Source organism: Zalophus californianus, chromosome 10, assembly GCF_009762305.2.
Source record: "Zalophus californianus isolate mZalCal1 chromosome 10, mZalCal1.pri.v2, whole genome shotgun sequence".
In the NCBI taxonomy this organism is placed as follows: Eukaryota; Metazoa; Chordata; class Mammalia; order Carnivora; family Otariidae; genus Zalophus; species Zalophus californianus.
The window spans coordinates 96215513-96241263 of NC_045604.1; the positions used below are offsets into that span (position 1 = coordinate 96215513).

Genomic DNA, 25751 nt, shown 5'->3' on the forward strand with positions numbered 1-25751 from the left:
AGGTAAACATAGGGGCGCCTGGGTAGCTCAGTGTTTGGGTGTCTGCCTTCGGCTCAGGGACCAGGGAGCCCGATGCAGGGCTCGATCCCAGGACCCTGGGATCATGACCTGAGCCGAAGGCAGACGCTTAACGACTGAGCCACCCAGGCGCCCCTAATATCTTAATTTTAAAAATGATAAAAATTTGATAACAACTCAGGGAGGCATCTCTACTGATAAGAGACATGTAATATCGGTATACCCTCTGCCATTTGGAGGCCTGCCTATTCAAATATGTCCAAAACATGACTATACCCACCAACTTGGTGAAGTCGACAGCATCAGTTTATCATCCCAAATTGGCATTTGATAAAACTAAAGTTTCGGAAAGTTGTGCCACTCACCCAGGTTCATACATAAAAGCATTTAAATCTCAGCATTCCTGGGTGCCTGGGTGGCTCAGTTGGTTAAGTGACTCCCTTCGGCTCAGGTCATGATCCCGGAGTCCCGGGATCGAGTCCCGCATCGGGCTCCCTGCTCAGTGGGGAGTCTGCTTCTCCCTCTGACCCTCTTCCCTCTCGTGGTCTCTATCTCTCATTCTCTCTCTCTCAAATAAATAATCTTTAAAAAAATAAATAAAAAATAAATCTCAGCATTCTTATGAAAAAAAAAAAGTACTAGGTCCTCTTTTCCAGGTGACAAAAACTGAGGATGAAATTAAACAGGTAAGTGGTGACAGGATTCAAACTTGGGCAGTCGGATTCCAGAACGTGTGTTTTTGTTTGCTCTGGTTTTCAAATTAAAGGAATGCAACACGCCAGGCACTCTTCATTTGCGGGAAGAATACGGCCTTGGACCACTTGTTTGCAGCCTCCAGTCTGGAGCTAAAGAGACATGGGGTTTGAGTCCCCTGCCTGACACTCATCCCATGTATGGTGTGGAGCAAAAGGCCAACACCTACCTCACAAGGCTAGTGTGAAAATCAAATATGATCATGTACCTCCCAAACAAAACTAGCCCTTGGGAGGCACTTGGTTCCCCCTCCAATTTAGCCATCGCCCCCCCACCTCCCCAGCACAAAGGAACTCAGTAAATGCGTGTTGAAATCATATAATCCAAGCTTCTGCAGATAATAGGAGTATGCCTCATCTCTCCACAGTTCTGGGAAGTAAATTCACAGAAGCAGAAAGAGAAGGGACCCTTATAGCCCCCACCCGGCCCATCACTGCACTCCATCCCCTCACAAATGAATCTGCAATGACAAATTGCGGTAAGTTCCACGTGAGAAAAGAACACTGCGAGGGAGGCCTATGAAGAGCTGATATTTCAGACTGGGGGTTCAGGGAAAGGCTCTGTGTGGAAGAAAATAAAATATTGGCCCAATACAAGGGAGGCAATACTCCCACTGCACTCCCACTGGTGAGGCTACATATAGAAAACGGCGTTCTATTTTGGATGCCGCATTTTAACAGGAACACAGTCAACCCTGAGCTCATCTAGAAAAGCGCTATCCCAGCTGATGAAGGCTATGGACACCATTCAGGTCCCTCATTTCAACAAATATCGATTGAGAGCAAAACACTACTTGACACTGGAGAGGATTTAAAAGTAAAGACGCCAGCTGCATGGGCTTCAGGACGCTTTACGACTTAGTAGGGAGGGCAGGCGAGGACATAAATAAATATAATACAAATCTGACATTTGCTCAAAGACATAAGAAGTATAGGTGTTACACACGCAGGTGGAGGACACCAGGAAACACCTCATAAGAGTGTAGTATTTGAGCTAATTCTGGAATGAGAAAGAATTCCTTTTACTGAAAAAACCCATGTCAAGGAAGGAGCATCCATAAGAGCAGAGAGTGAGCAGAGGTGCCGAAGCAGGAATGTGTACGGTACGCAGGCCAGGTCCAAGTCCTGTTTGCCTAGAGCAAAAGGCTCATCTAGAAAATGAGTCCAGAAAGATAGATTGGGATCAAATTGAGTAGAGCCTTGGAAGTTGGTCAAGGAATTTGGACTTTATTTGGTAGTTAATGGGAGGAATTAAGAATTTCTAATCGGGGCGCCTGGGTGGCTCAGTCATTAAGCGTCTGCCTTTGGCTCAGGTCATGATCGCGGCGTCCTGGGATCGAGCCCCAAATCGGGCTCCCTGCTGGGTGGGAAACCTGCTTCTCCCTCTCCCACTCCCCCTGCTTGTGTTCCCTCTCTCGCTGTGCCTCTCTGTCAAATAAATAAAATGTTTAAAAAAATTTTTCTAATCAATTAGCCAAGGTATACTACATTGAATTTAAATTTAAAATAAATAAATACATAAATGAATGAATGAATGAAAGAATTTCTAATCAGAAACATTGTAATGGACACTGCTGTCTTGCCTGGTCAGTGCTTTTTGGGGCTAGCACCCCAATTTTCCGTGGGAAACCATCCCTTTCCCTGCCTAGTTCACGTCACACAGGTAGAGATGACTAAACCCCCAATTCCACATTGATTGGTTTAGGGATTCGTAGAGGCTCCAAACAAAACCATCAACCAATGGGAGTCAAATCTGGGGTTTTAGTGACAAGGAGACAAGAGACAGACAGAGGTAAGCTTTTCCCCCTCCTGGAGTTACTGGGGGGAAAAATCAGACATAAATCTGGAACTGCTGGTACTCTTGATACCATGAGAGGTACCAGCTGAAAATGGAACCAGTTCAGAAGAAGGCAGGGCTTAGGGCTGGGACCAAAATCCTAATGCTATTGAGTCCCTGGAGCCAACTGTACCTTAATATCTACCTCTAAACTTTTCAGTAAGCCAATGAATTTCCCCTCTTGTTTAAGTCGGCTTGAGCTGGGTCTTTGACCTCTTGCTACTGAAAGATTCCTGCTTAATGCAAACCTCATAAGGGCTGAAGAAAGGAGACTCGTCAGTACAACGATATATGGGACAACACAGTGGTGAAGGCAAAGTGAAATAAGGAATCACAAGGAAACATAAGACAAACCCAAACTGAGGGACATTCTATAAAATAACTGGCTTGTAGTCTTCCAAAGTGTCAAGGTCATGAAAGACCAAAAAAAAAAAAAAAAAAAAAAAAGACTAAGGAAATTTTCCAGATTAAAGGAAATGAAGGAATCATAACAACTGAACACAACATGTGATCCTGAATTGGATCCTGAACCAGAAAACAGAGATTCGTGGGACAACTGGCAAAATTTGAAGAAAAAAAAAATCTATAGGTGAACTCTACTGATGCTAATGTCTTGATTTTAATAATTGCACTGTTTATTTAAAGTGTTAACATTTAGGGAATGTTGATGAAGGGGTATACAGAAATTCTTTGAAATATTTTTGCAACTTTTTGGTAACATTATCAATTATGAAATTATCTAAAAAAGTTAAAAAGGAAAAACATAAAAATATGCAATTAGGGTTTGAGCCATGGTAGCGATGATGGCCTCAGGAACTATGATGACAATAAAATGGCAAGGAGTTGGCTAGACAGACGAGACATGACAGGGTCCGACGCTGTGACGGAGTGTAGCAAGCAGAGTCTGGAAGGCAAACAGGTTTGAAGTAAAAAGGACAAATTTCACTGGATGTGAAAGCATCCGCGCGCCAGGTGAAGTTGTCCAGAAAACACTGAAACTTTGCAACTGGAACCAAGGAGAAAGGCAGTAACTAAGGGCAGAGATTTACATAAAGGAAACAGTTGATACCACTGGAGTATGACATAACCAAGGGTGACGCCGTAGAGAAAGGAGCCCAGCGGGATAGGCAGCGCTGACCACACCCGGGTGGCTCAGTCTGTTGAGTGTCCAACTCTTGGTTTTGACTCAGGTCATGATCTCAGGGTCATGATCTCAGGGTTGTGAGATCGAGCCTTCTCCCCCACCCCCTTGAGCACAGGTTCTCTCTCTCAAATAAATAAAATAAAGTAAAATAAAATGAAATGAAATGAAATAAGGGCGCCTGGGTGGCTCAGTCGGTTAAGCGTCTCCCTTCGGCTGAGGTCATGATCCCAAGGTCCTGTGACCGAGCCCTGCATCGGGCTCCTTGCTCTGCAGGGAGCCCACCTCTCCCTCTCCTCCCCACTTGTACTCTCTCACTGTCTCTCCTTCTCTCTCTCTCAAATAAATAAATAAAATCTTTAAAATAATAAATATTTCAGAGAAGGGGTCATCTGCAGAATGGTTATGCCAGAGGAGAGATGTTTGAGTAGAGCTCATCTCTAAGATAGGAAGAAGTGATGAAAACAAAGCAAAACAAAAACTGTATCAGGGCGCCTGGGTGGCTCAGTTGTTAAGCGGCTGCCTTCAGCTCAGGTCATGATCCCAGGGTCCTGGGATCGAGTCCCACAACGAGTCCCACATCAGGCTCCCTGTTCGGCGGAAAGCCTGCTTCTCCCTCTTTCACTCCCCCTGCTTGTGTTCCTGCTCTTGCTGTCTCTGTCTCTGTCAAATAAATAAATAAAAATCTTTAAAAAAAAAACAAAAAAACCAAAAACTGTATCAGAGGTTTTTGGGGTTTAAAAAAATGGTCAGTTCTTAAATCTTCATACATTATTTTTTAAAAGATTTTATTTTTAAGAGAGAGAGAGAGTACAAGCAGGGGGAGGGGCAGAGGGAGAAGCAGACTCCCCACTAAGTAGGGAGCCCAATGCAGGACTTGATCCCAGAACCCCGGGATCATGGCCTGACCAGAAGGCAGACGCTTAACATACCGAGCCACCCAGGCACCCCATAAATTATTAAATGCGTTCTGACCCTTGTTCCTGCCCATTTGCTGCCTTCTCGGGTTGTACTGACAGGTTGAGGTGGTTGAAATGGGAATGCTGACTTATGCTCTTCAGATGTTACTCACTCGTTACCCTGGGCAAACTACCCACTGGCCTCTCTTGTGACCTTGACATCAAAGATAAGAACTGGGTTAAGCCTTAGTCTGGGTAGATCCAGAGGCTGGAACTAAGCCAATGGCAGCCGTTAGAAAAACTCTTAACAGTGCAGTGAGCTGTGAGGAAATGAACCGTTTGATGGAGAAAATGATTCCGACAGCCCCTACCAACTCAGTAGTTCAGTAAGCTTCTGGGTTTTTTTTTTCTGTTAAACGTTCATAGTATTTACTCCATATGGCTGCTCTGATGGCTGCTCTGAGGATGACGGAAGACAAAATACATAAAAGTACCTGGTGCAGAATAACTGTTCAGCTTTTATTAGTTGAGCATCAGTCTCTGAAATAGACCAAGAAATCCCAAGGAAGTACCAGCCTCAGCCACTAGAGGGGGGTCTGAGTCACACTCCTCTGAAACAGACAGCAGCAGCTTGATGGGGCAGCCGCGGCTCTCGATGCACCCGCCTTTCCTTTGCCGGGGAACCCAGTCCGCTCAGGAAACCCGGCTCCATGCTGAACTCCATGGTGCTTTCTCTGAGTCATTATATTCTCCCACAGTTGCAAAATGATCTGGCGAAAGTCCCTCAAAGGCTTTTACTGCTTACTGAGTAACATGCAGCTTCCCTGCTTGAATCGAGGCCCCAAGCTGCCTCTCCAGCCTGAACTCCCTTTAATCCTTTATACTGGACAAATCAGGCTCTGCCTCCATGCCGGGGCCTCACGCTGCTCCTCCTTCTTGAGGCCTTCCCTCTATGCCGACCTTCCCAAACCCCACTTCTTTTTCCATCATGCAAATGCTATCTCCTCCTTAACTCCCTCCTCGCTTCTCTAAAAAAAGAGTGATCTCACCAACCCTGAGCTCACACACCCCATATGACATCCATCTATCTTGTATTACATTGATTTATGTATGTGCACCTTTTCTCTTCAATAGATTAGAAACTCCATGGGTAGAGAGACCAGAGGATAATCTGTCCAGGGTAACAGAGCGAGTAAGTGGTAAAGATGGGATTCTAGCCCAGGAAATCCAGAGAGCTCTTGCTCTTAACCACTAATTCACAACCATATAGTAGTCTTTCATCAGCCACAGTGCCTAGCTCAGAGCTTTGCACACAGTGCTACTTAATAGCTTATCAAATGAATAACTAAAAACAAAATGAAAACAAAACAAAAAAAAACCCGAAACACTTATCTAATTAGCATCTTTTTAAACCTTCACTGACTTGTAGGCTATTGGGAACCAGCAACTTGGTCTCATTAATCTAAATTAGAGTGCCTGACTGTAGATCTAATTATGAGCAATTTCAGAATCATAATTACTGTTCCATTTGGTCTCCTGGTCTGTAATGCATATAAGGATCTACTCCCAGCTTCTAAGGGATTTAAAAAACAAAACAAACAAACAAAAAAAGCCAACAATGTGATTACTTACTGAAGCCTAGGAGATGTGTTTTGTGAAGCTTCCAGCTCACATCTTCTCTGTGAAGTGAGGGGGATGGACTGGATGGCCTCTGAGGGCCCTTTCCTTGGTGTTAACAGTCTATGATTCTGGGAGACTGAATGGAATTAAAAAGAGCCTCTGCCTCTGTGTCAGAAGATACCCTTTTGAGTCTCAGCTCCCCAACTCGGATTCCCCGTCTGTAAAATTTGATTCATCCAGTCAAAAAATCTTTGAATGTCTGAGTGCCAGGCCCTGGGGGAATGGGGGCCGGGGGAGATACAGTAAGACAGATGTGGCCCCTGTTCATCCTGCTATGAAAATCAGATGACACCTATAAAGTGGGGTTGTCCTACGGAAGAAACTCAGCTGGTCCAAGTATGGTGTAAACTACAAAGTCTAGTACCCAACCAAAAGATGATGATCTTGCCAGGATTCCAGTTTTGCCAAGTCCACGACAACAAAAACGTTACCTATGGGGCACCTGGGTGGCTCAGTCGTTAAGGGTCTGCCTTCGGCTCAGGTCATGATCCCAGGGTCCTGGGATAGAGCCCCGCATCGGGCTCCTTGCTCAGCTGGGAGCCTGCTTCTCCCTCTTCCACTCCCCCTGCTTGTGTTCCCTCTCTAGCTGTCCCTCTCTCTCTCTGTCAAATAAATGAAATCTTAAGAAAATAAGTTACCTATTTTGCTGTTTTTGAGAAAAGCCTGATAGTGTATTTTAGCCAAACCTAGTCAACACTACAGGCAGCTTCCCTGCCTTTCTGCTGCAGAAAGTGGGCTGAGGTTATCTGTCCTCACTTCGGGCACTGTCGGGTTGCTGGCAGAGGCCAAGTCACTAGCCCAGTCTTGCAGGTGTCTCTCAGAAAGCCATTAGGCTGGGAGTCTGCACCTGTGGGTTCTCCAGCTCTAAGTCACCAGCCCCGGCTCAGGCTTCATTCAGTGGCCTCATCTGTGAAAGGCAGACCACATCTGTGAAGAAGCCGTCTCCCACGCTACTGGGAAATACGGATGGGACCGCTTTATCATCGGGCCGGGCCTGGCTCAGGGAGGCCACACTCCAGAGGGCTGGTGAGAGTTCCCTTGGGGTTCCATCTCGAGCCCCGGGCCACAACTCGAGCTGTAGCAGAGCTGGGGCGGGGGGCGGCAGGCGACTCTGTCCCGGTCCCAGCTCCCGCACACACTGCTATGCATTCGACGGGAGGGTGTGGACCGTCTCCCGATCGCCCCGGGAGCCCCTAGGCTGCCTGGAGCAAACGGAGCGGGCAGGGACCGGGGACCACGGCGGCAGCAGCGGAGCGTGAACCGGGAGCGCGCGGGCGCAGGTCACGTGGCGGGCGCGGGGGCGCGCGGGGGCGCGCGGGGGCGGGGCCTGGCGCGCACCGCTCCGCTGGTGGCGGGGCGGGCGGGAAGGGGCGGGGCCTCGGGCGGGGCCGCCGGGGGGAGGCGGGCGGGCCGGAGGGGAGGAGTGGAGATGGCGGCGGCGGCGGCTCAGGGGGGCGGGGGCGGGGAGCCCCGGGGAGCTGATGGGGTCGGCCCGGGGGTCTCGGGGGAGGTGGAGGTAGTGAAGGGGCAGCCGTTCGACGTGGGCCCCCGCTACACGGAGCTGCATTACATCGGCGAGGGCGCGTACGGCATGGTCAGGTGAGGGGGCGTTCCGGGGGAGGGGGCTGATGGGGGTGGGGGGGCCGGGAGGGACGAGGAGTGCCTTCTGGGCCGGGGAGACTCCCAGTGTCCTGAGGAGGCGGGGGCTTCACGAGGCAGGGGGGCGTCCCACGGAGAGGGCCTTGGGGTGCTTTCTCGGGGAGCGGCGCCTCCTCGTACGTTCTAAGGGGAGGGGGCTTGGAGGCCCTAGAAGCGACCATTCTGTAATGAGGCGACGGACATCCGAGCGTATGCGGGGGAGCTGTGGGGCCCTTGGGGGCCCTAGGGACACGGGATGAGGCGGAGATACTAAGTATTCTTAGGGAGGTGATATCCTTAGTGAGGACCGAGTGAAGGACCCTACTCTGGGGAGAGGATGCCTTGGATTCTCCCAGTGAGGCCTGCCAAGGAGTTTGAGAGAGAAGAGCAGAGCTCAGGGCTGGGCAGGGTGGGGCAGGGCTTTGGGCCTGGGGCCAGGGGCCCAGTGAGCCACGAGGGGTCCAGGAGTGTGTCCTTACAACTTTGAGGAGGGGTCTGTGAGCTCTCTCATCCCCACCGTGTGCTCTGGGCCTTTGTTCATCTGGGAACAGCTCTCCTGCCCAGGTGCCTCGCCCTAACACTGGTGCCCTCCTCATCCCTTCTTTCTCGTCCCTCCTGACTCCCTCCTCAATGTATCTGCCTCACTGCCGCGGGGCCTCGGCTCACCACCCACTCCTTGGACCTGTCTTGGGTTGAGGGAAACCATCCTGGAGAGGGGAGGATGAGAGGTCAGGGCAACTAGAATGGACAGGGTTGAGGAGAGGGAAGTCAGTGAGCGGTCAGTCTCTTCCTCTATTTGTGAAGTCACTGAAGGGCTGCCTGGCCGGTCCCCAGCTTTCTCCCTGGAGATCCCAGGCCTTCACAGCAGGAAGGAACCAGCATTGTTTATGACTTGGCCAGAGTCCTCTCCTGCTCCCTCCCCTCCCTTCTCAGGCCTGGGTGGGGCCACCAGGCCTGGACTCCCCCTCTGTAAGGCCACACCAACAAATACCTCTCTGGCCCTCTCAGCTCAGCTTACGACCACGTGCGCAAGATTCGCGTGGCCATCAAGAAAATCAGCCCCTTCGAGCATCAGACCTACTGCCAGCGCACACTGCGCGAGATTCAGATCTTGCTGCGCTTCCGCCATGAGAACGTCATTGGCATTCGGGACATTCTGCGGGCGCCCACCCTGGAAGCCATGAGGGATGTGTATCCTTCACCTTGGCCAGATGGCTGGCCAGGCCCGGCCTCAGAGCTGGGCTGGGAGAACGCTGGCTTTCTTTCTGTTTCCTTCTTCCCTGCCACACTCCAAAACAAACCCAGTAAATGAAACTTTCCAGCAGAAAAGAGACCACAGGGTGTAAGAGGGCTGGGAGGCCTGAGGTGAATCCTGCCTGCTGCAGCCAGGCTGTGTGGCCTTGGGCAAGTCTGTTCTCCGTGCTGTGCCTCATTGATGGGGGGGGCGGGGGCAGGGGGGGAGAGGGCTGGGCTCTATGGGAGCTTTGTCTTTTGACATCTGCAGTTCTGTGACATGACCCAGCTTCTGCCCACAGTCAGTTCTCGTTTAACAGATGATGATTCTTTCCTCTCTGGGTCCCCAGACTGGAAGGAAGGCAGAGAGGAAGAAAACTGCCCGTTTTTGAGGGCCTACTATGAGTGAGGTGCAGTGCATGCCAAGTGCTTTGGCATTTCCTTTTTTTTTTTTTTTTAAGATTTTATTTCTTTATTTGACAGAGAGAGACACAGCAAGAGAGGAAACTCAAGCCCGGGGATCGGGAGAGGGAGAAGCAGGCTTCCTGCCCAGCAGGGAGCCTGATGCGGGGCGCTTTGGCCTTTCTTATTCTCCCTCCCAGCTGCTGTAGGAGATGGGTCTCCCCAGCTCCATTTCAAAGATGAGGAGACTGAGGCTCAGAAAGCCTAAAATCAGGCGCGGCTCTTGCTACCTCCTCCTACCCTCCCCCAGATGAGAACTGTCTTTTCTCTGGCACTTCCTGCTCAGAGCCTCACCCCAGTCACCTGTGGACTTGCACTTTGCCCAGGGAGGGACAGCCTTGCCTTTGTTGTCCTCTTCCCCCTACCCCGGCACCCCACATTGCTTCCCGGGCTTGCCGTCCACTTCCTGCCAGGCCCTGTCGGTAGTGGCTTATAGCACCCATCACCTCTCCCCACCCCACCCTCCCCCCGGCAGTCCCAGCTCTCCACCCAGACATGGGGCTTTGTGCTGCACTGTCTGCAGCCCCCACCACAAGCTGTGGGCAGGAAATCTCCACACTCGCCCCCAGCTCGCCGTGTGACCTTAAGCAAGTCACTGCATCTTGCTGGGTGGGCCTCCTCACCTCTAAAACAGCAGGATTGGTCCAGATGTCTTCAGAAGGCCCTTTCGAGGCTGATTCCAAAAGACAGTCCTGACTTATTCTTTCAGAGACCCACCAAATGGCATTTATTTATTTATTTACTTACTTACTTAACGTATGTTTAATCTTTGTTTTTTCTGAAAATACGAAAGGACATTTACTCCTCTATCTTCTGATATATGGCCAAGCACTCTTTGAGGAGTAGCGTGCTGTTGGGAGCGTCTCCTCATTTGTCTTGCCCAAACCATTCCCATAAGGCAGGCATTTATTTTTAAGCAAACATTTATTGCACGCCAGATGGTGTTCACACTATCTCATTTAACCCTCTCAGCAGCCATGTGGCTGAGGCATTTATAATAGCAACAGTATTCATGTTTGCTGAGCACTTACAATGTGCCAAGCTCTGGGCTGGGTTGGCTCATTTACGCGGGTCATCTCACTGAATCTTCGTAACTACTCTCTACAGAACCACTCTTTCCCCTACTTTGCACAGGAGGAAATGGAGGTGCAGACGGGTTGAGGTCATAAGGCTAATAAGCAGTGGAGTGGGGGTGCAGGATTCAGACACCAGCAGACTAAACCCCAGAGTTGCTGCTCTTCACTGTGAAGCTCTCTTGCCTCCTGCAGTTTATTATCCCTGCTTTCCCAGTAGGGAAACTGAGGCCACAGAATTGAAGTACTTCTGTTCAGGGCCGCCCGCTGAGATGCAGCAGAGGCCCTGAGCCCACCTGCTGAGTCTGGGCCTTGTGCAGCCTATGAGATGGGTTGGCAGATGTTCTGAGTCTTAAGGGCACTGGCTGGAAGGGGACGTGAAGCCTAGCCACCAGAGCCTGTTCTTCTTAACCAAGTGCCCCCTGCCGCCCCCGCCCGGGGGGTCTCCGGTACCATCCTCAGCTACATCGTGCAGGACCTGATGGAGACAGACCTCTACAAGTTGCTGAAAAGCCAGCAGCTGAGCAACGACCATGTTTGCTACTTCCTCTACCAGATCCTTCGAGGCCTCAAGTATATCCACTCAGCCAATGTGCTCCACCGGGATTTAAAGCCCTCTAACCTGCTCATCAACACCACCTGCGACCTTAAGGTCAGAGGATTGGGTGCCTATCCCCTCCTCCCACGGGTCTGGGGCTTCTAGGTGACCAGTAGCCCCCTTGAGTAGAACCTCACAAGCAAAGGGAACAGCGTGGGTGATATGACTGCTCGGGCCTTGGGCCTTGAGCAGCGAGCTTAGCAGCCTGGGTTGGCTTCCAGATCTGCGATTTTGGCCTGGCCCGGATTGCCGATCCCGAGCATGACCACACTGGCTTCCTGACAGAATATGTGGCCACACGCTGGTACCGGGCTCCAGAAATCATGCTTAACTCTAAGGTAGGGGGGCCACCCACCCCTGAAGGGAAGGGGCCAAGTCCCAGAAAGCCCTGGAGCCACCCCTGAGCCAGGCATGACCCCCATGATCCAGGACATCTGCCTCCAGGCCTTGTCACATGACTCCGGTTTTTAGGCCTTGGGAGGAAGCTGAGCATTAGGTCCTCCAGGCCTCTGCCCTCTTCCTCCCTGCTGGTATTGAGTCTAGATTGGAGTCGTGGTTTGGCCCAGACAGCAGGGCCCTGTTGAGGCTGGCCCAGGAGCCCACTGCTTTCTCCTCCTCCCCAGGGCTACACCAAGTCCATCGACATCTGGTCTGTGGGCTGCATTCTGGCTGAGATGCTCTCCAACCGGCCCATCTTCCCTGGCAAGCACTACCTGGACCAGCTCAACCACATTCTGGGTGAGGGGGCCTGGCCAGCTAAGTGGGAGGGAGACTAGTGGGAGGTGAGTTTTCTTTATAGCCAGGGTACCACCATATGTGGAGTCCCTGCAGCATCTCACGGTATTTCAATGAGATAATAGACACAGTCCCCACTCGAGAGATGGGAGAAGCCAAGGCTACACCCCACACTTGGGAAGTGCTCACATCAGGATTTGAACCTGTGGCTGCCCACACCCAGAACCCTTGCCCTTCATCACCATAGTATTGGCTGGTAGATAACTGTCAGGGCTTGGAGCTCATTGGTGGGGACTCTTGTTTTGGTTTCCTTCTGTTCCCAGAAGGGAGAGGAGAACTCTGACCAAGGCACCTGCCTTACCCACAGGTATCCTGGGCTCCCCATCCCAGGAGGACTTGAATTGTATCATCAATATGAAGGCCCGAAACTACCTGCAGTCTCTGCCCTCCAAGACCAAGGTGGCCTGGGCCAAGCTTTTTCCCAAGTCAGACTCCAAAGGTGAGAGAGAGACAATGGGGGCCAATACCGGATAAAAACTCGGTGCAGAGGAGGGTACATGAGCCATGCAGCTGCCTGAATAGACAGGACCCTGGGCACGAGAAGCAAAGCGATGCTTCTGGGAGCTCCTCCAGCCTTCTCTTTGACCCCTGACTCCTGCCCTTACCTAGCCCTTGACCTGCTAGACCGGATGTTGACCTTTAACCCCAACAAACGGATCACAGTGGAAGAAGCGCTGGCTCACCCCTACTTGGAGCAGTACTACGACCCAACAGATGAGGTGGGCCAGCCACCAGCAGCGGGGCTGGCGGGTAGGTGACGGGTAGGCATCCCTTGTACCCGGCCTGAGCCTGATTTCTTTGCCACCCCAGCCAGTGGCTGAGGAGCCTTTCACCTTCGACATGGAGCTGGATGATCTACCCAAGGAACGGCTGAAGGAGCTCATCTTCCAAGAGACAGCCCGCTTCCAGCCTGGGGCACTGGAGGCCCCCTAATCTGGACAGACACCTATGTTCCTTGGGGCCTGGTGAGTGCTCCCCACTGCCCACACACAGATTCACCCTGATACTAGTGTGCCCAGCACACCTCCATACAGTCACAGGCTTGTTCACGCCCACAGGGCAGGTGCATGGTGGCAACAGAAAGGCTGGAGCCTGCCCAGGCCACAGACCTGTGGGCCACCAGTCCTTCACATCCGCTTCCTCTCCCCCAGCCCCGAAGGTCTCCCACCTGGCAACACCCTGCACCCCTGCACCCCTGCACCCTCCGGGCCTCATGGCCAGAGGGCCCTGAGGGCCCCTCTCCCTGGTCTGAGGACCAGAGCCAGGTTTTGGCTCCCCGATGTGGGCAGAGAGGCAGGTGGGGCAGTAATTGCTTTGGGAGGAGCCAGCAGTCCCCAGCCTGACCCAGATGCCAAGTCCCCTCCCACCTGGTGTCCGGGTCAGTGGTTTGCACACCCGCCCACACAGCTCTCCTTCCTCGAGTCTCTTTGCCGTCCTCCCGGCCAGCTGCAGCCTGACGGAAGGAAGGCAGACACACCTGCGCTCCAACTCCAGTCCTCACACTTAGTAAGAGCCATGTGACATTGTGCAAGACCCCTCAGCTCTCTCTGCCTCAGTTTCCCGGGGAGAGCCCTGAGGACGAGAGCAAACACAGAGCCCTAAGCGCTCTTCTCAGGGCTTCACATGCATTAACTTATTCCACCCTCCAGCTGGACCCTGAGATAGGCACTGGGGCTCCCCCCACGTCCAGTTAAGGAAGACAAAGCCCATCCCCGGCAGCCGTGAGGATGAGATGAGGGAGGTGGAGGTCAGGGCTCTGGCAGGTCCTCTGGTGGGTGCTAACAGTGCCTTTCCGCCTGCCCTTTTGTTTAGGCCCTGCCTCCTGCCTGCCCCTCCCCTGCCGGACTGTTAGGAAATGGACACTGCGCCCCGCCCAGAACCCCCCCCCCCCCCCGGTGGCCCCCGGCAGGGCAGAGGGCGTGCCTGGCCACCCTCCCCGGCTTCACTCTGGCCTCCTGATCCAGCAGGCCAAGGCTCCCTCCGCCCTGCCTCCCCTCCCAGGGCCCGAGGGGCTTGGGTGGCCCCAAAGCAAATTGCCCTCTGCTGCTTGCCTTTGTCTACCCCAGCTATCCCAGTCTCTGGTAGTTCTGGAATGGAAGGGCTCTGGCTGCCCTGGGACCTACTGAAGGGCAGTGGGGGGATGCGGGATCCTGAGTAGGGACTCGGGGCAAGCCCTGACCCATTAAAACCCTACCCCATTTTCCCTGAAAGGAATTTTCCTAAGGCGCAAGGGCTAGTACCCCTGAGGCGCAGGGCCCAGGCCTAAGCCCCCTCCCCCAAAGCTGCCACGTCTAACACCCCTGCTGCCTCTGTATGTGGGTGAACAGAAGTGGAGTGGGGGGCACGAGGAGAGCCTGGTGCCCCCGCCCACCCTGTGCCTGTATCTAATATATAAATATAGAGATGTGTATATGATGGCCCTGGCTCTGTCTGTGTCCGCCGATGCCCCCATGCTAACCGTCGCTTTGGGGACCGACGCACCTGCCCAGCCACTTCCCAGCTGTGTGGCTTTACCCAACCCTGGTGATCTCTGGTCCCCAGCCAGCCTGGGCTGACGATGGGATAGTCAGGAGCGCCAGACTCCTGGACAGAGTGGGGTCAGTTTTCCCCTTAGTCACTGTCCTCTCCCCTCCCTAATGGCTTCCCGTCGAACTGGCTGGGGGTGATTCGGGGGTGACTCAGGGGCATCCTCCACACCCCTGGATTCTCTGGAAATGGCTCGGGGTGGCGTGTTGCATACCCCAGCCACAAGCACCCATGGGAGGAGGGAAAGGTTGTAGCCGACCCGGGGGTGGTGGGAGGCTTGTTTCCCGCAGTGTGGCCAAGGGGAGCAGGGGTGCTGGGGTCCGGGAAGGGTGTAGGGGTGGGAGAGCCAGAGCTGCCGGAAGCCTCTCCTCCTGCCTCTCCCCCATCCCCAGCTGAGCCCTGCAGCCTGGCCCCAGGCCAGGAGCAGGCTCAGCAGGTCCCAGGGGTGTGGTGGCAACCAGTGGCAGAGCCAGCCTACACCAGCCAGGCTGTCGGCGGAGGCCGCACAGTCCCTCAGGAACGTCAGGGCTCACGCAGCGGGAGCCCCGGAGAGGCAGTGTGGCCATGAGCCCTGTGCTGTACTATGCCCTGCCCGCCCTGGGCAGCTATGTCATGCTCTCCGTCTTCTTCCTGCGCCGGCCTCGCCTGCTGCACACGCCCTGGGCACGAGCCTTCCTGCCGCGCCTGGGAGCCCACCGGGCAGGTGAGCTGGGCACCCGAAAGGGAGGATGGTGATGGCGGCTACGGAGGGTGGAGTCGGGGTGCAAAGTACCAGGGTGGACGGCAGCAGGAGAGGTCCAGGCAGCAGGCTGTTAGAGGGCAGAGCCCGAGAGAGGAGGAGAGCAGGGTGGCAGGGCAGGATGTGGAAGGGGGAAGACGGGGCAGGGGGTGAGGAGCGAAGGGGGAGGCCAGGCCCCTGGGACCCACCCAGCTGCCCTGCACAGGGTCCGGGGAGCGGCTGGAGCACACCATGGAGGCCATGGAGAAGTGAGTGCATGCACCTGCCATCCCAAGCTGCCCGCTTGATGTCATCCCAGTCATGCACTGTGTGACACCAGGGGGTGCCACTCCCTTCCTAGTTTGAGTGCCTGGGGCCCCCTGGAGGTGTGCAGTGCAGAGCCTGCACATCCTACCGTGAATTCTGCCCCACGCCCCCTTCAACCTCCCCACCGCCCTGGGGTCTGGCCTGCCCCTTTCCCTGGGCCCCCCCACTCCCTGCACTGACCTTCACTCCCATAGCTCCGTGGCCCAGCGATCCGACTTTCTGGAGCTTGACTGCCGGCTGACCCGGGATGGTGTGGTGGTGGTGTCACACGACGAGAACCTGTTTCGCCTGTCAGGCGTGAACAGGGACGTGAGCAGCCTGGACTTTGAGGTGGGCCTCGCCTTGCCCCCCCCCGTCACCATACCGAGAGCCACCGTGCCTCCACGCGTGCCTCCTGGTGACGTACCCCCTTTCTCTCCAGGAGCTGCCCCTCTGCAAAGAGGAGCTGGAGGTTTACTTCTCACCAGGTGAGAGTGTGACCTCACCGAGTGGGGTCGTGGCCTCAGCCTCCTGCCCTCTCTTCTCCTCTGGGACTCTGTTTCCCTCCTCTCCTCCCCCCGCTGGGTTCCCACCCCACCCCATCCATACCCCTCTGATCCCTCTTGAACAACCCACCCAGGCCACTTTGCACACGGGACAGACCGGCGCATGGTGAGCCTGGAGGACGTGTTCCGGAGGTTCCCTCGGATGCCCATGAGTGTGGAGGTCAAATCAGTAAACGAAGAGCTCATTAACAAGGTGGGACTACGGGCAAGGGTGGCCAGGGGCCTGGGGCTGGAGAGAGGCCTGACCCTCCTCTTCATCTCCTCCCCCTCCTCCTCCTCCAGGTAGCGGGCCTGGTGAGGCACTTTGACCGCAATGAAATCACCATCTGGGCCTCAGAAAAGAGCTCAATCATGAAGAAGTGCAGGGCTGCCGTGAGTCCGGGTGCCTTCCCTGTTCCAGCGGCCCCTCCTCCCAGGAGCTGGAGGCTCTACGGGCCGAGGCTGGACAGGTCTGGGGGGTTGTGGAGGACCTGGCCCCAAGCAGGGTCTCAAAGGGGAGGATTTGGAGAGGAGAGGTGCTGGGGAAAGTGTGAGCAAAGGCGTGCTGGTGGAAACCGGGGACAGTGTGAGCAAAGGCGTGCTGGTGGGAACCGGGGACAGTGTGAGCAAAGGCGTGCTGGTGGGAACTGGGCAGGGGGGGGGGGGTGCAGTTAGGCCTAAACACTGGGCCAAGATCACAGCTTTGATCCTGCAGGTGGTGGCGTTTCCTCTATGTCCTGCACTATTCCCCCTGCAACCTGAGGCTCCTCTCTGCTTTTCCAGAAGCAGACTGACCCCCTTCTCACTTCCCCTTGCCTCCCAGAACCCCGAGATGCCGTTCGCCTTCACGATAAGCCGAGGATTGTGGTTGGTGCTGCTCTTTTACCTGGGGTTGCTGCCCTTCGTCCACATCCCCGAGAGGTTTTTCATCTGCTTCCTGCCCACCACCATCAATAGGTACTCACAGCGTCCCTGTTTCCCTTCTGCATCCTCCCCCAGTCCCCCACATGCTTCTGTCCTCAGATAAAGACCCCCCCACCTCAAAACCCCATGATGCAGGGTCCCCAGCTCCCTGGCCATCCTCAGGGATAACCCCCAGGGTCCTCTGAAGACACTGGTTCTCAGCGAGCATTCATGAATACCATGGGGGGCGGCCACAAACCCCTTGAAACTCTATGCAAATGTGTGTTGATGTGGGTGGAGTTTTAGGACAAAGTATTCATTTATTCATCCATTCATCCAACAAATATTTATTGAGTGTCTACTCTGTTCCAGGTGCAGTTATACTAGTAAATAAGATGTGGGTGGGGTAAGGCCCCCGTGAGTTCACAGTCTGGGAGACAAATATTAATCAATTATAGTATCATTCTCTGATTCTCAAAAGGCAAAGCAAGCTTTCTCCTGCTGGGAGACCAGGATTAACAAAGTAACAGCTGGGAAAAGTATCCGGAATCTGGATACTTCGCCAGCTCTTAAGCCCGGCCCCTCCCTTTGCTTTCTGAGAACTCTGTGGCAGCTCCAGCGCTTTCTTCTCCCGCCCTGTTGTCCCAAGGGAGGCTCCCAGCCAGTCCCCACAATCCCTTGCTACAAAGATATCATTAGACTACAGAACTTTGTGTACATAACTTTTTTTTTTTTATTAGAGAGTGAGTACAAGCAGGGGGAGAGGCAGGCAGAGGGAGAGCGAGAAGAAGCAGACTCCCAGCAGGGAGCCCGATGTGGGACTCGATCCCAGGACCCCGGGATCATGACCTGAGCCGAAGGCAGACGCCTAACCTTCTGAGCCACCCAGGCGCCCCTGTACATAACTTTTTATACAGAGTTTGCAAAGTGTCTTCACATCCTTTAGTTGATTAGGGCTTTACCTTGCAGCAACCCAGAAGTTACAGGAATCGTGACCCCCATAGTACCCATAGAGAATCTGAGGCTCGGAGAGGCTCTGGAATTTGCCCCAGGCCACACAGCTAGAACTGCAGGGCCCAAGTTTGCCTGGGTCTGACTCCAGAGCCTGCGCTGGGACATTATAAAGGGCCTCCAAAGTCATCCCTGAAGTGGGCCAATCAGGGCAAGCAGCAGACCCGTTGAGCCTTGTCCAGCCACAGGAGGCTGGTCGGGCCCAACCACGGGACCTTCAGATTGTGCGTCCAGTTTGACAATCAAGCTGGGTTCTGGTCTCGGCCCTGGCCCCACCACAGATGTGCTGTGACACCTTGGGCAGGTCACTTCGACTCTCCCAAACTGAGTTTCCTCTTCTGTAAAACGGCCGGGGGGGGCGGGGAGGACGGGCACACTCTCAGAGTATGGATGCATGGATGTGGGAGTAGACTCTCACGGAATGACAGGGGACTTGTTCATCTGGGCAACTGCAGAGATTCTTCTAGAGGAGCCAGGGTGACACTACCACACTACCACCACCCCCCCACCCCTGCGACAGAGTGAGACGCAGGGGACTGACCGTGCCACCACCTCTCTGCAGGACCTACTTCCCATTTTCCTGCTCTGGGCTGAACAAGCTGGCAGCTGTGGTTTCCAAATGGTGAGGGGGCAAGAATGCTGGGTGGCGTGTCCCCATGGAGACCTCCCACTGCCCTTCGTCCCCTCTCATCAGGGCCTCTGCCAACCCCCCCCCCCCCCCCCGCCACCAGGTTAATCATGAGGAAGAGTCTGATCCGACACCTGGAACAGCGAGGAGTGCAGGTGAGGCTTGACCGCCACCTCCTGAGCAGGTGGTGGTTCGCACTTTGGGCCTAGCACAGCGTCCCGGTCACAGCTCTGCCACCAACTAACCGGGTCACCTGGCAGGTCACCTGGGAGTCTCAGTCTCTTGATCTGTGAAGTGGGGGTAATGGTATATTTGACTAGTACTTCCTAACGGCTTGATAAGTGCTAGCCGTTATGATGATGATGTATTGAACCTACTCATGTCCTGATTCCTGAGGAGAGGGTTAATGGGGCTGGGGAAGGACCAGAGAAGGGAAAAACGGGCCCAGTCTACTCCTCGCCCCTCCCCTGGACATTCACTTTGACGAAGTCATTTAATTCGCAGACCTGTGTTGAGAACACACTGCGTTGCAGGCACCGCGGTACCAGGGAGCTTACCATCAAATCAGGGGCAGAGGCAGGAAGTGAGGTAGACAATCACAGGGCACCCAGTGGACAGAAAGGAAACAGCGCCGTGATCTGCAGGGTCAGAGGAGGCTTTCTGGAAGAAGTGAGGAGAGGAAAGGGAGAGCGTCTCCGGCAGGAGGCTCAGCATGTGGGAGGGCCGGGAGGAGCCAGAGGCCAGGGCAGGCACTGAGTGGAGGCACTGAGCGGGTTCCGGCAGGCTGCAGTGTAGAGGAAGTGGCCGGGCGGGGCGGGGCGGGTGGTGGTGGTGGTGGCTGGAGAAGGCAGCAGAGGCTGAGGCAGGCAGCCTGTGAGTGTCAGCAAGGAGCCCGGACTTCAGCCTAGAGGAAGGGAAGCTTTCGAGGGTCTGAAGCAGGGGAGAGGCCTGATCCAGTTGGGTGACCCCATTAAGGGTCACTCTGGCCACCATGTGCTGTCACTGCCAGGTGTCGGGCATAGAGGGCAAGCAGGGTTATGGGTGGAGGAGTTAGCGGGCAGGCTGGGACTCCACGGCCTGGACGCGGGGGTGAGTGAGGCGTGCGGATGACACACCTCCTTCAGATTAGCCCCCCGACTCCGAGGGTCTTCACCACAACTCAGCTTTGGACCATCATTCCCATTTGCCACGTTAAGAAACCGAGAGGCCCGGCGACTTGCCCAGGGTACCAGTACCATCCCTCCCTACCACCATGCCCACAAGAGAAGCTCCAGCAAAGGGAAGACACGGAGAAGCAGCAGACTCGGGCAGGCTGGGGGATGTTCCTCAGCCAGCTTTGCAGAGAAGAGGAAAAGGAGCTTGTGTTCGAGCAATAGATGATTTCCCTGGTGTATGTACTCTCACCTTGTCTGATTTCAGGCAGCCAACACGAAGTCATTGAGCACAGAGTTTGGGTAGTATTTCCACCTGCCACATTCAACAGATGTGACTAACCTCCCGAGCAGGGATAATAGTAACATGTAGTAAAATAATTAGGAACAGAAGAGTTTTGAGTATTTATTACCTTCGTTTTTAAGATCGTTTACTGAATTACAAGTTTATATAATTTAGTATTTCATGATGGTTGTGTTTAATAACCAGTCTTACAAAATTCCTGACGATCCAACAATCCACCCCAGCATCCCACTGCTGGGAGGTCTCCACAGGGGAGGAGAGCTCCCACCATCTAGATGCAAGGGGAAGTTCTAGGTAAATTGTGTTCAACTGTGAGCCCCTCCGTCCCCACTCAGGTGATCTTTTGGTGCCTCAACGAAGAGTCGGATTTTGAAGCAGCCTACGGCCTGGGGGCCACCGGCGTCATAACTGATTACCCTACAGCACTGAGGCGCTACCTGGACACCCGCGGAGGAGCTGCCCAGGTCTCCTAAAAGCCCGGAGGCCCTCACCCTCTCCTCTATGTCTCTTCCCCAATAAATATCTTCTTTTGAGTCACATCTTGGTGTTTGGGGGACACGGGTGGGAGGAGATCCTAGCCTACTGCAAAGATGGCAACTGAGGGCAGAAGAGGCCAGCCTGGGGCCAGAGTTTGGGGCCCTAAGCAGCCTGACCCACTGGTTCCACCGCATTCCAGACCCAGAGTAGTGCCACACCCCGTGCCATCCTGGCCTCCACTCTCCTCAGGAACGTCCCTTGCAGGAAGGAGCAAGGCCTCCTGCCCCTTCAGAGCCACGGGTTCTATTCTCCTGAGGCCATGAAGAGCGCCAGGCACACAGCAAGGGACTTCATCTGGCCCCATGGGCTGCAGAGGCTGAGTCCTCGGTGCTCATCTGCTGCCCCAGATCTAAGCCAGAAGCTCCCCCAAACTCCTCAGCCCTCTCCAGACCTAGTACCTTATTCACTGACCAAATCTCATTTCACCAACATTTGCTGACTACTCTAGGCCAGGCTGCATCCTGTGGCCACCGCAGGCAGTAAGACAAGCCTAGTAGGGTAGAAGCCTGTGTAAACTAACCGTGCCTGCAGAGGCAAGGGCATCAAAGGAGGCTGCCTGGAAGAGGTGATGCTCAACAGTAGGAACTGGCTTTGTTCCGAGGCTTTGGCTCCCAGAGGCTTAAAGCGGATGGGCACCGTTAGCTCTTCTGTGCCAAGAGCCTTTCCCTGGTGCCTTTTGCTAGGGCGAAGACCGTGGAATCCGACCAAAGTGAATCCCGACTTTGCCTCTTCCCAGCTGGATAACCTCGGGAGAGCTGCTGGACCTCTTTGACCTCTGCTCCCCCGTTAAACGGGAACAATAGCAAAAGCCGCCTCATAGGATTGCTGCGGGGATTAAGAGTGGGGCACGGGCGGTGGCTGAACGCGATAATCATGACTCTTATTTCCCCGGGGACGTGCGTCCAGACACCATCCCCCTCCTAACCCCGCGCCAGGTCTGGCACCAAAGAGCCGGGCCCCTTCGGGGACGGCGGGAGGCCAGACACGCGACGCGCCCCGGGCCCGCGGGGCCGGCGGGCTGGGTTGCGGCCGCAGCCGCATTTCCGGGCCGGCCGGAGCGGGGAGCAGGGGGAAGGGCAGCCCGGGCCTGCGCTGGCCGCTGTGTGACGCGCCCCCTCATTTGCATGCGGCGCGCCGATTGGCCACGGCGACCGCCGGGACCGGAGGCCGGCCCCCTCCCCCTCCCGCCGCAGCGGCGGCAGCAGCTGGTCTCGGTGTAAACAAGTCGCGGCGGCTGCGAACCTGGGCCGGGGGGGACGGCGCCCACCAGGAGCGCCCCCCACTCCCAGGCCAGACCCCGGCGGACCGGGCCCCCGCGCGCCCAGGCGAGGTGAGGCCCGCATCGTCAGGGCTGCGCGTCGCCCCGGGCCCCCGCCCCGCCAGCGAGGACTGCCCCCTTCCCCCGGCGCCCGCCCCCCACCCCTGCGCCCCAGGTGAGCCCCGGGGTCTCAGGTAAGGCTCCGCGATGCAGGTAAGAGCCCCTCGGCACAGACAAGGCCTCGGCGCCCCCCCAGGTAAGAGCCCGTCCCCTCCTAGGTGACCCTCCACCTTCAGTGAGGGCCTCTGCCTTCTCCAGGTGAGGAACCCTCTCCCCAGGTGAACTCCCTGTACCTCAAGTGGAGCCGCGTTCCCCCCACTCCCCACCCACCCCACCCCACCCCACCCCCGCCCTTGGCAGTTCAGGTGAGGTCCTAAGGACCTAAGGACCATCCAGTTCCTAATCCCTCCATACTTCCCCCTAAACCAGAACTGACAGCTCATCCACTCTAAAACCCCTTCCTCCAGCTTCAGTAGCCAGGTCAGCAGGGGTGAGGCCGGAAGTGGATGGGTGACTCACCTCAGGCTCCTCCAAGCCTCAGTTTCCCCATGATGCAACTTGAGGCCTCCTCAGTGAGTCGAAACTGAGCCAGCTCTGGCCCCTGGAGAGAAGCTGCTGGCTCTGGGGAGAAGAGACAGCAGCCAAGTGTGACAGAGTCCCCATGGCCCTGGGTGTGCCTGAATGTATGTGGCCCCGGGGCCTGACAGCCCACTCACTCCCTCCCCGGCAGGCACTGGGCTCCCTCTGCTCCCCGTGGGCTGCTCCCCGCGTGGGGCCACTGCCCCCGGCCCCCGCCATGGTGCGGATTTCAAAGCCCAAGACGTTTCAGGCCTACTTGGATGATTGTCACCGGAGGTATAGCTGTGCCCACTGCCGCGCTCACCTGGCCAACCACGACGACCTCATCTCCAAGGTAACCAGGTCACGGTTGGGGCTGGAATGAGAGGCTAGAAGGGCTACCTGGCAACTCTCCACCAATAGCCCTGACTCCCTTCCTTTCTCCCTTCCACTCTTAGTCCTTCCAGGGCAGTCAGGGGCGTGCCTACCTCTTCAACTCTGTGTGAGTATTCGGTCCCCCTTCTTTCTTTCCCTGACCTCTCTTGTGACCTGTGACCCCTGGCATCATGCCGAGACTCCCAGAGTCCCCTGATTCAGGTTGGAAGATGTGATGGCCCTTCTCTTGGATGCTAAGGACAGACACAGTTGGATACAAGCTAGAGGGGGGCTTTGTGATGGCGGGACCCTCCCTGGGACTGCCCCCATGTCCCCACAGGGTGAACGTGGGCTGCGGGCCAGCCGAGGAGCGGGTGCTGCTGACAGGCCTCCATGCTGTCGCTGACATCCACTGCGAGAACTGCAAGACAACTTTGGGCTGGAAATATGTGAGTCTGTGACCTCTGACCCCAGGCTACCCGTTAACCCAACCTCACATCACCTCCTCCTCCTCACAAGGAGTCATGTGGTCCTCTTTCAGAGCGCACAGGCCCAGCTCCCACAAGTCAGACTGTCTTTTCATCCCCTGGCCATGCTGTCTTCTGTCACATCCTGCAAGGGCTTCCAGAACTTTTCTCTCCACCCATCGCTCTCCTCACCCCATCTTAGAGATGAGGCCACCATCAGAATGACCATTTATTGAGGGCTTATGGGCCATGCACTGTTGTGTGTGCTTGGCACACATTATCTCATTCCGTCGTTACAACAATCCTGTGGGTAGAATCTATTATTAACTCCACTTCACAGAAGAAAAGAAGGCCCAGAGATGTTAGGTAACTTTCCCAAGATCACACAACTGTAAGGAACAGCATATGGACCAGAATCCTGGCTGTGTGTTTTGTTTGTTTTTAACTCCACATCCTTGACGGCCAGCTTCCACTGCCATTCAGAGGTTCAGAGAAGTTGCCCAAGACCCCACAGCAACATGGAGCTTGGGTCCATGAGCCTCCTTTTCACTGCCCTCATTGCTACAGCTGCTGTCCAGGGTCTGATTTCACTACCCTGAGTCTCATTTCCTTATCAGGCAATGGAGGAGAAAGCCACCACCTGACACCCAAAATTGTTACGGGGATCAGATTAGATGCGGCAAGAGAAGATGCTCTTGGGAAATGGCAAGGGCCAGGGCTCCTCGGGCATCACTTGGAGCTGTGGTACCTTTGTGGGGTGGATGCCCCAGGCAGGCTGCCCTAACCTGAGTTCACCCTTGGCCTTGCCACACGTTTGCTCTGTGTCCCCAGATGGGTGGCTCAACCTCTCTGGACCTCTGTCATATAAAGAGATGGCCTGATCCAGAGGTCAAAAACTCAAGTGCTTGCAGGGCCAAGATACTGTGGGTCTGCAAAAGGGGCAACATAGCTCTGGGGAGGGAAGGGGCAGTCTCTGGCAAACTGGAGTGAGCCTGGCCTCACCTATATTTTGGTACTTTAAAGTTATTTTTACTAAACTCTCTGCTGGCCAAACAAAACACATTGCATAGATCAAAACAGGCCTTTAGCTAAAAGTCTGTAATCCCTGGATCTTTTAGAAACTTCCATACCCTCTCTGTTGGCGCCAACATTAGTACTTAAAAAGTACCGGTAATTCAGAGAGTTTGGTCTGTCCCATTAGTGAGAAACCTGGCTCTGTCATTTACCAGCTCTGTGTCTTGTGGCCGGGTGGTCGGGCTTCTCTGCAGTTTTGTTATATGTAAAATGGGGCCAGTCATACCTGCTCCCCAACCCCGATCCCTTTTGGTAAAGCCTTTGCTCCAGGGATGATGTCTTCTCCCCTCTTTTCAGGAACAGGCCTTCGAGAGCAGCCAGAAGTACAAAGAGGGGAAGTACATCATTGAACTCAACCACATGATCAAAGACAACGGCTGGGACTGACCCCTGCTCCTGCCGCATGTGGCTCGAGCCCGGCCTGGCCGCCAGCGGGCGCCACTGGCTTCCCTCCACGAGAAGGGGGCTCTGGACCCTCAGGGCCCCTGCAGAGGAAGGATCCAGCTCCTGTACATATATTTTATTGCATGCACTGTGACCTTGGGGGGAGATCAGAAGGTGGACGACACCCCCACACCTCCCTGCGATCTGGCTGGCTTGGATCTCGTTTTTAACCCCTTCCTGCCCCGCCTGCCCTATAGATATGGCCCGTGTGCTGCTCCCCCGGCCCCGGTGCACCGTCTGCCCTGTGAACTCCTCCCACCGGGCCCCTCTTACCCCACGCGTGTCTGCTCCCCTCGTTCTGTAGCGTTTGTACATAATAAAACAATGGAGTGGAGACAGCCCCAGGCTCACGTGGAATCCGGGAAAGGGGGACTCAAATGCAGATTCCTGCCTCTGGAGACCTGTTCTTTTCTGGGCCCCACATGGCATGGGGTAGGCACTGCGGTCAAAGCCAGGAGTCTGCGCGCCGGGGGCTCAGCCCTGAGACCCAGGACCGATCTCACTGCCCATGGAGCTTCCCGACCCCACTCTGCCCGCCTAGGCCTTGACCTCGGCTGATCTGCGCCGTCTCTGCTCTAGCGTTTTGCCGCCGCCTAGAGGCAAGCGCTCTGCGCCGCCGGTTTCACCGCCCCTCTCGTCGCGACTACAATTTCCAGCGGCCCCAGCGGCATCTGTCCGTCTCCTTCACACCGAGTCTCGGCGCTGGGCCTGCTGGGAAATGTAGTTCCGAGGATTCCCCAGCGCGGGACCTTCTGGGAAA

General features: G+C 55.1%; 3 protein-coding genes across 4 annotated transcripts; all 3 read left to right on the plus strand.

Moving 5' to 3' along the window:
* Positions 1–7743: 7743 nt before the first annotated feature.
* MAPK3 (mitogen-activated protein kinase 3) lies at positions 7744–14534 on the plus strand. The gene is made up of 9 exons (XM_027613193.2): positions 7744–7926; positions 8974–9156; positions 11196–11385; positions 11553–11669; positions 11955–12069; positions 12434–12565; positions 12736–12845; positions 12937–13091; positions 13939–14534. Exons 1-8 carry the CDS (start codon positions 7757–7759, stop codon positions 13057–13059), a joined length of 1140 nt encoding a protein of 379 aa, XP_027468994.1. The 5' UTR covers positions 7744–7756; the 3' UTR covers positions 13060–13091; positions 13939–14534.
* A 166-nt stretch (positions 14535–14700) lies between these two features.
* Positions 14701–21037, plus strand: GDPD3 (glycerophosphodiester phosphodiesterase domain containing 3). 2 transcript variants are annotated; one of them, XR_004819387.1, is made up of 10 exons: positions 14701–15355; positions 15597–15639; positions 15892–16027; positions 16119–16164; positions 16317–16435; positions 16525–16614; positions 17045–17178; positions 18591–18757; positions 18867–18918; positions 20554–20590. XR_004819387.1 is itself a non-coding variant. In XM_027613192.2 (10 exons), the coding sequence occupies exons 1-10, from the start codon at positions 15217–15219 to the stop codon at positions 20689–20691; spliced, it is 957 nt and encodes a 318-aa protein (XP_027468993.2). In that variant the 5' UTR covers positions 14701–15216; the 3' UTR covers positions 20692–21037. The 2 variants fall into 2 exon arrangements, 1 of the variants encoding a protein (XP_027468993.2); XM_027613192.2 differs by having other exon boundaries at positions 18698–18757; positions 20554–21037.
* A 1096-nt stretch (positions 21038–22133) lies between these two features.
* Positions 22134–25329, plus strand: YPEL3 (yippee like 3). The gene is made up of 4 exons (XM_027611630.2): positions 22134–22986; positions 23090–23133; positions 23347–23455; positions 24845–25329. The coding sequence occupies exons 1-4, from the start codon at positions 22735–22737 to the stop codon at positions 24932–24934; spliced, it is 495 nt and encodes a 164-aa protein (XP_027467431.1). The 5' UTR covers positions 22134–22734; the 3' UTR covers positions 24935–25329.
* The last annotated feature ends 422 nt before the right edge of the window (positions 25330–25751 follow it).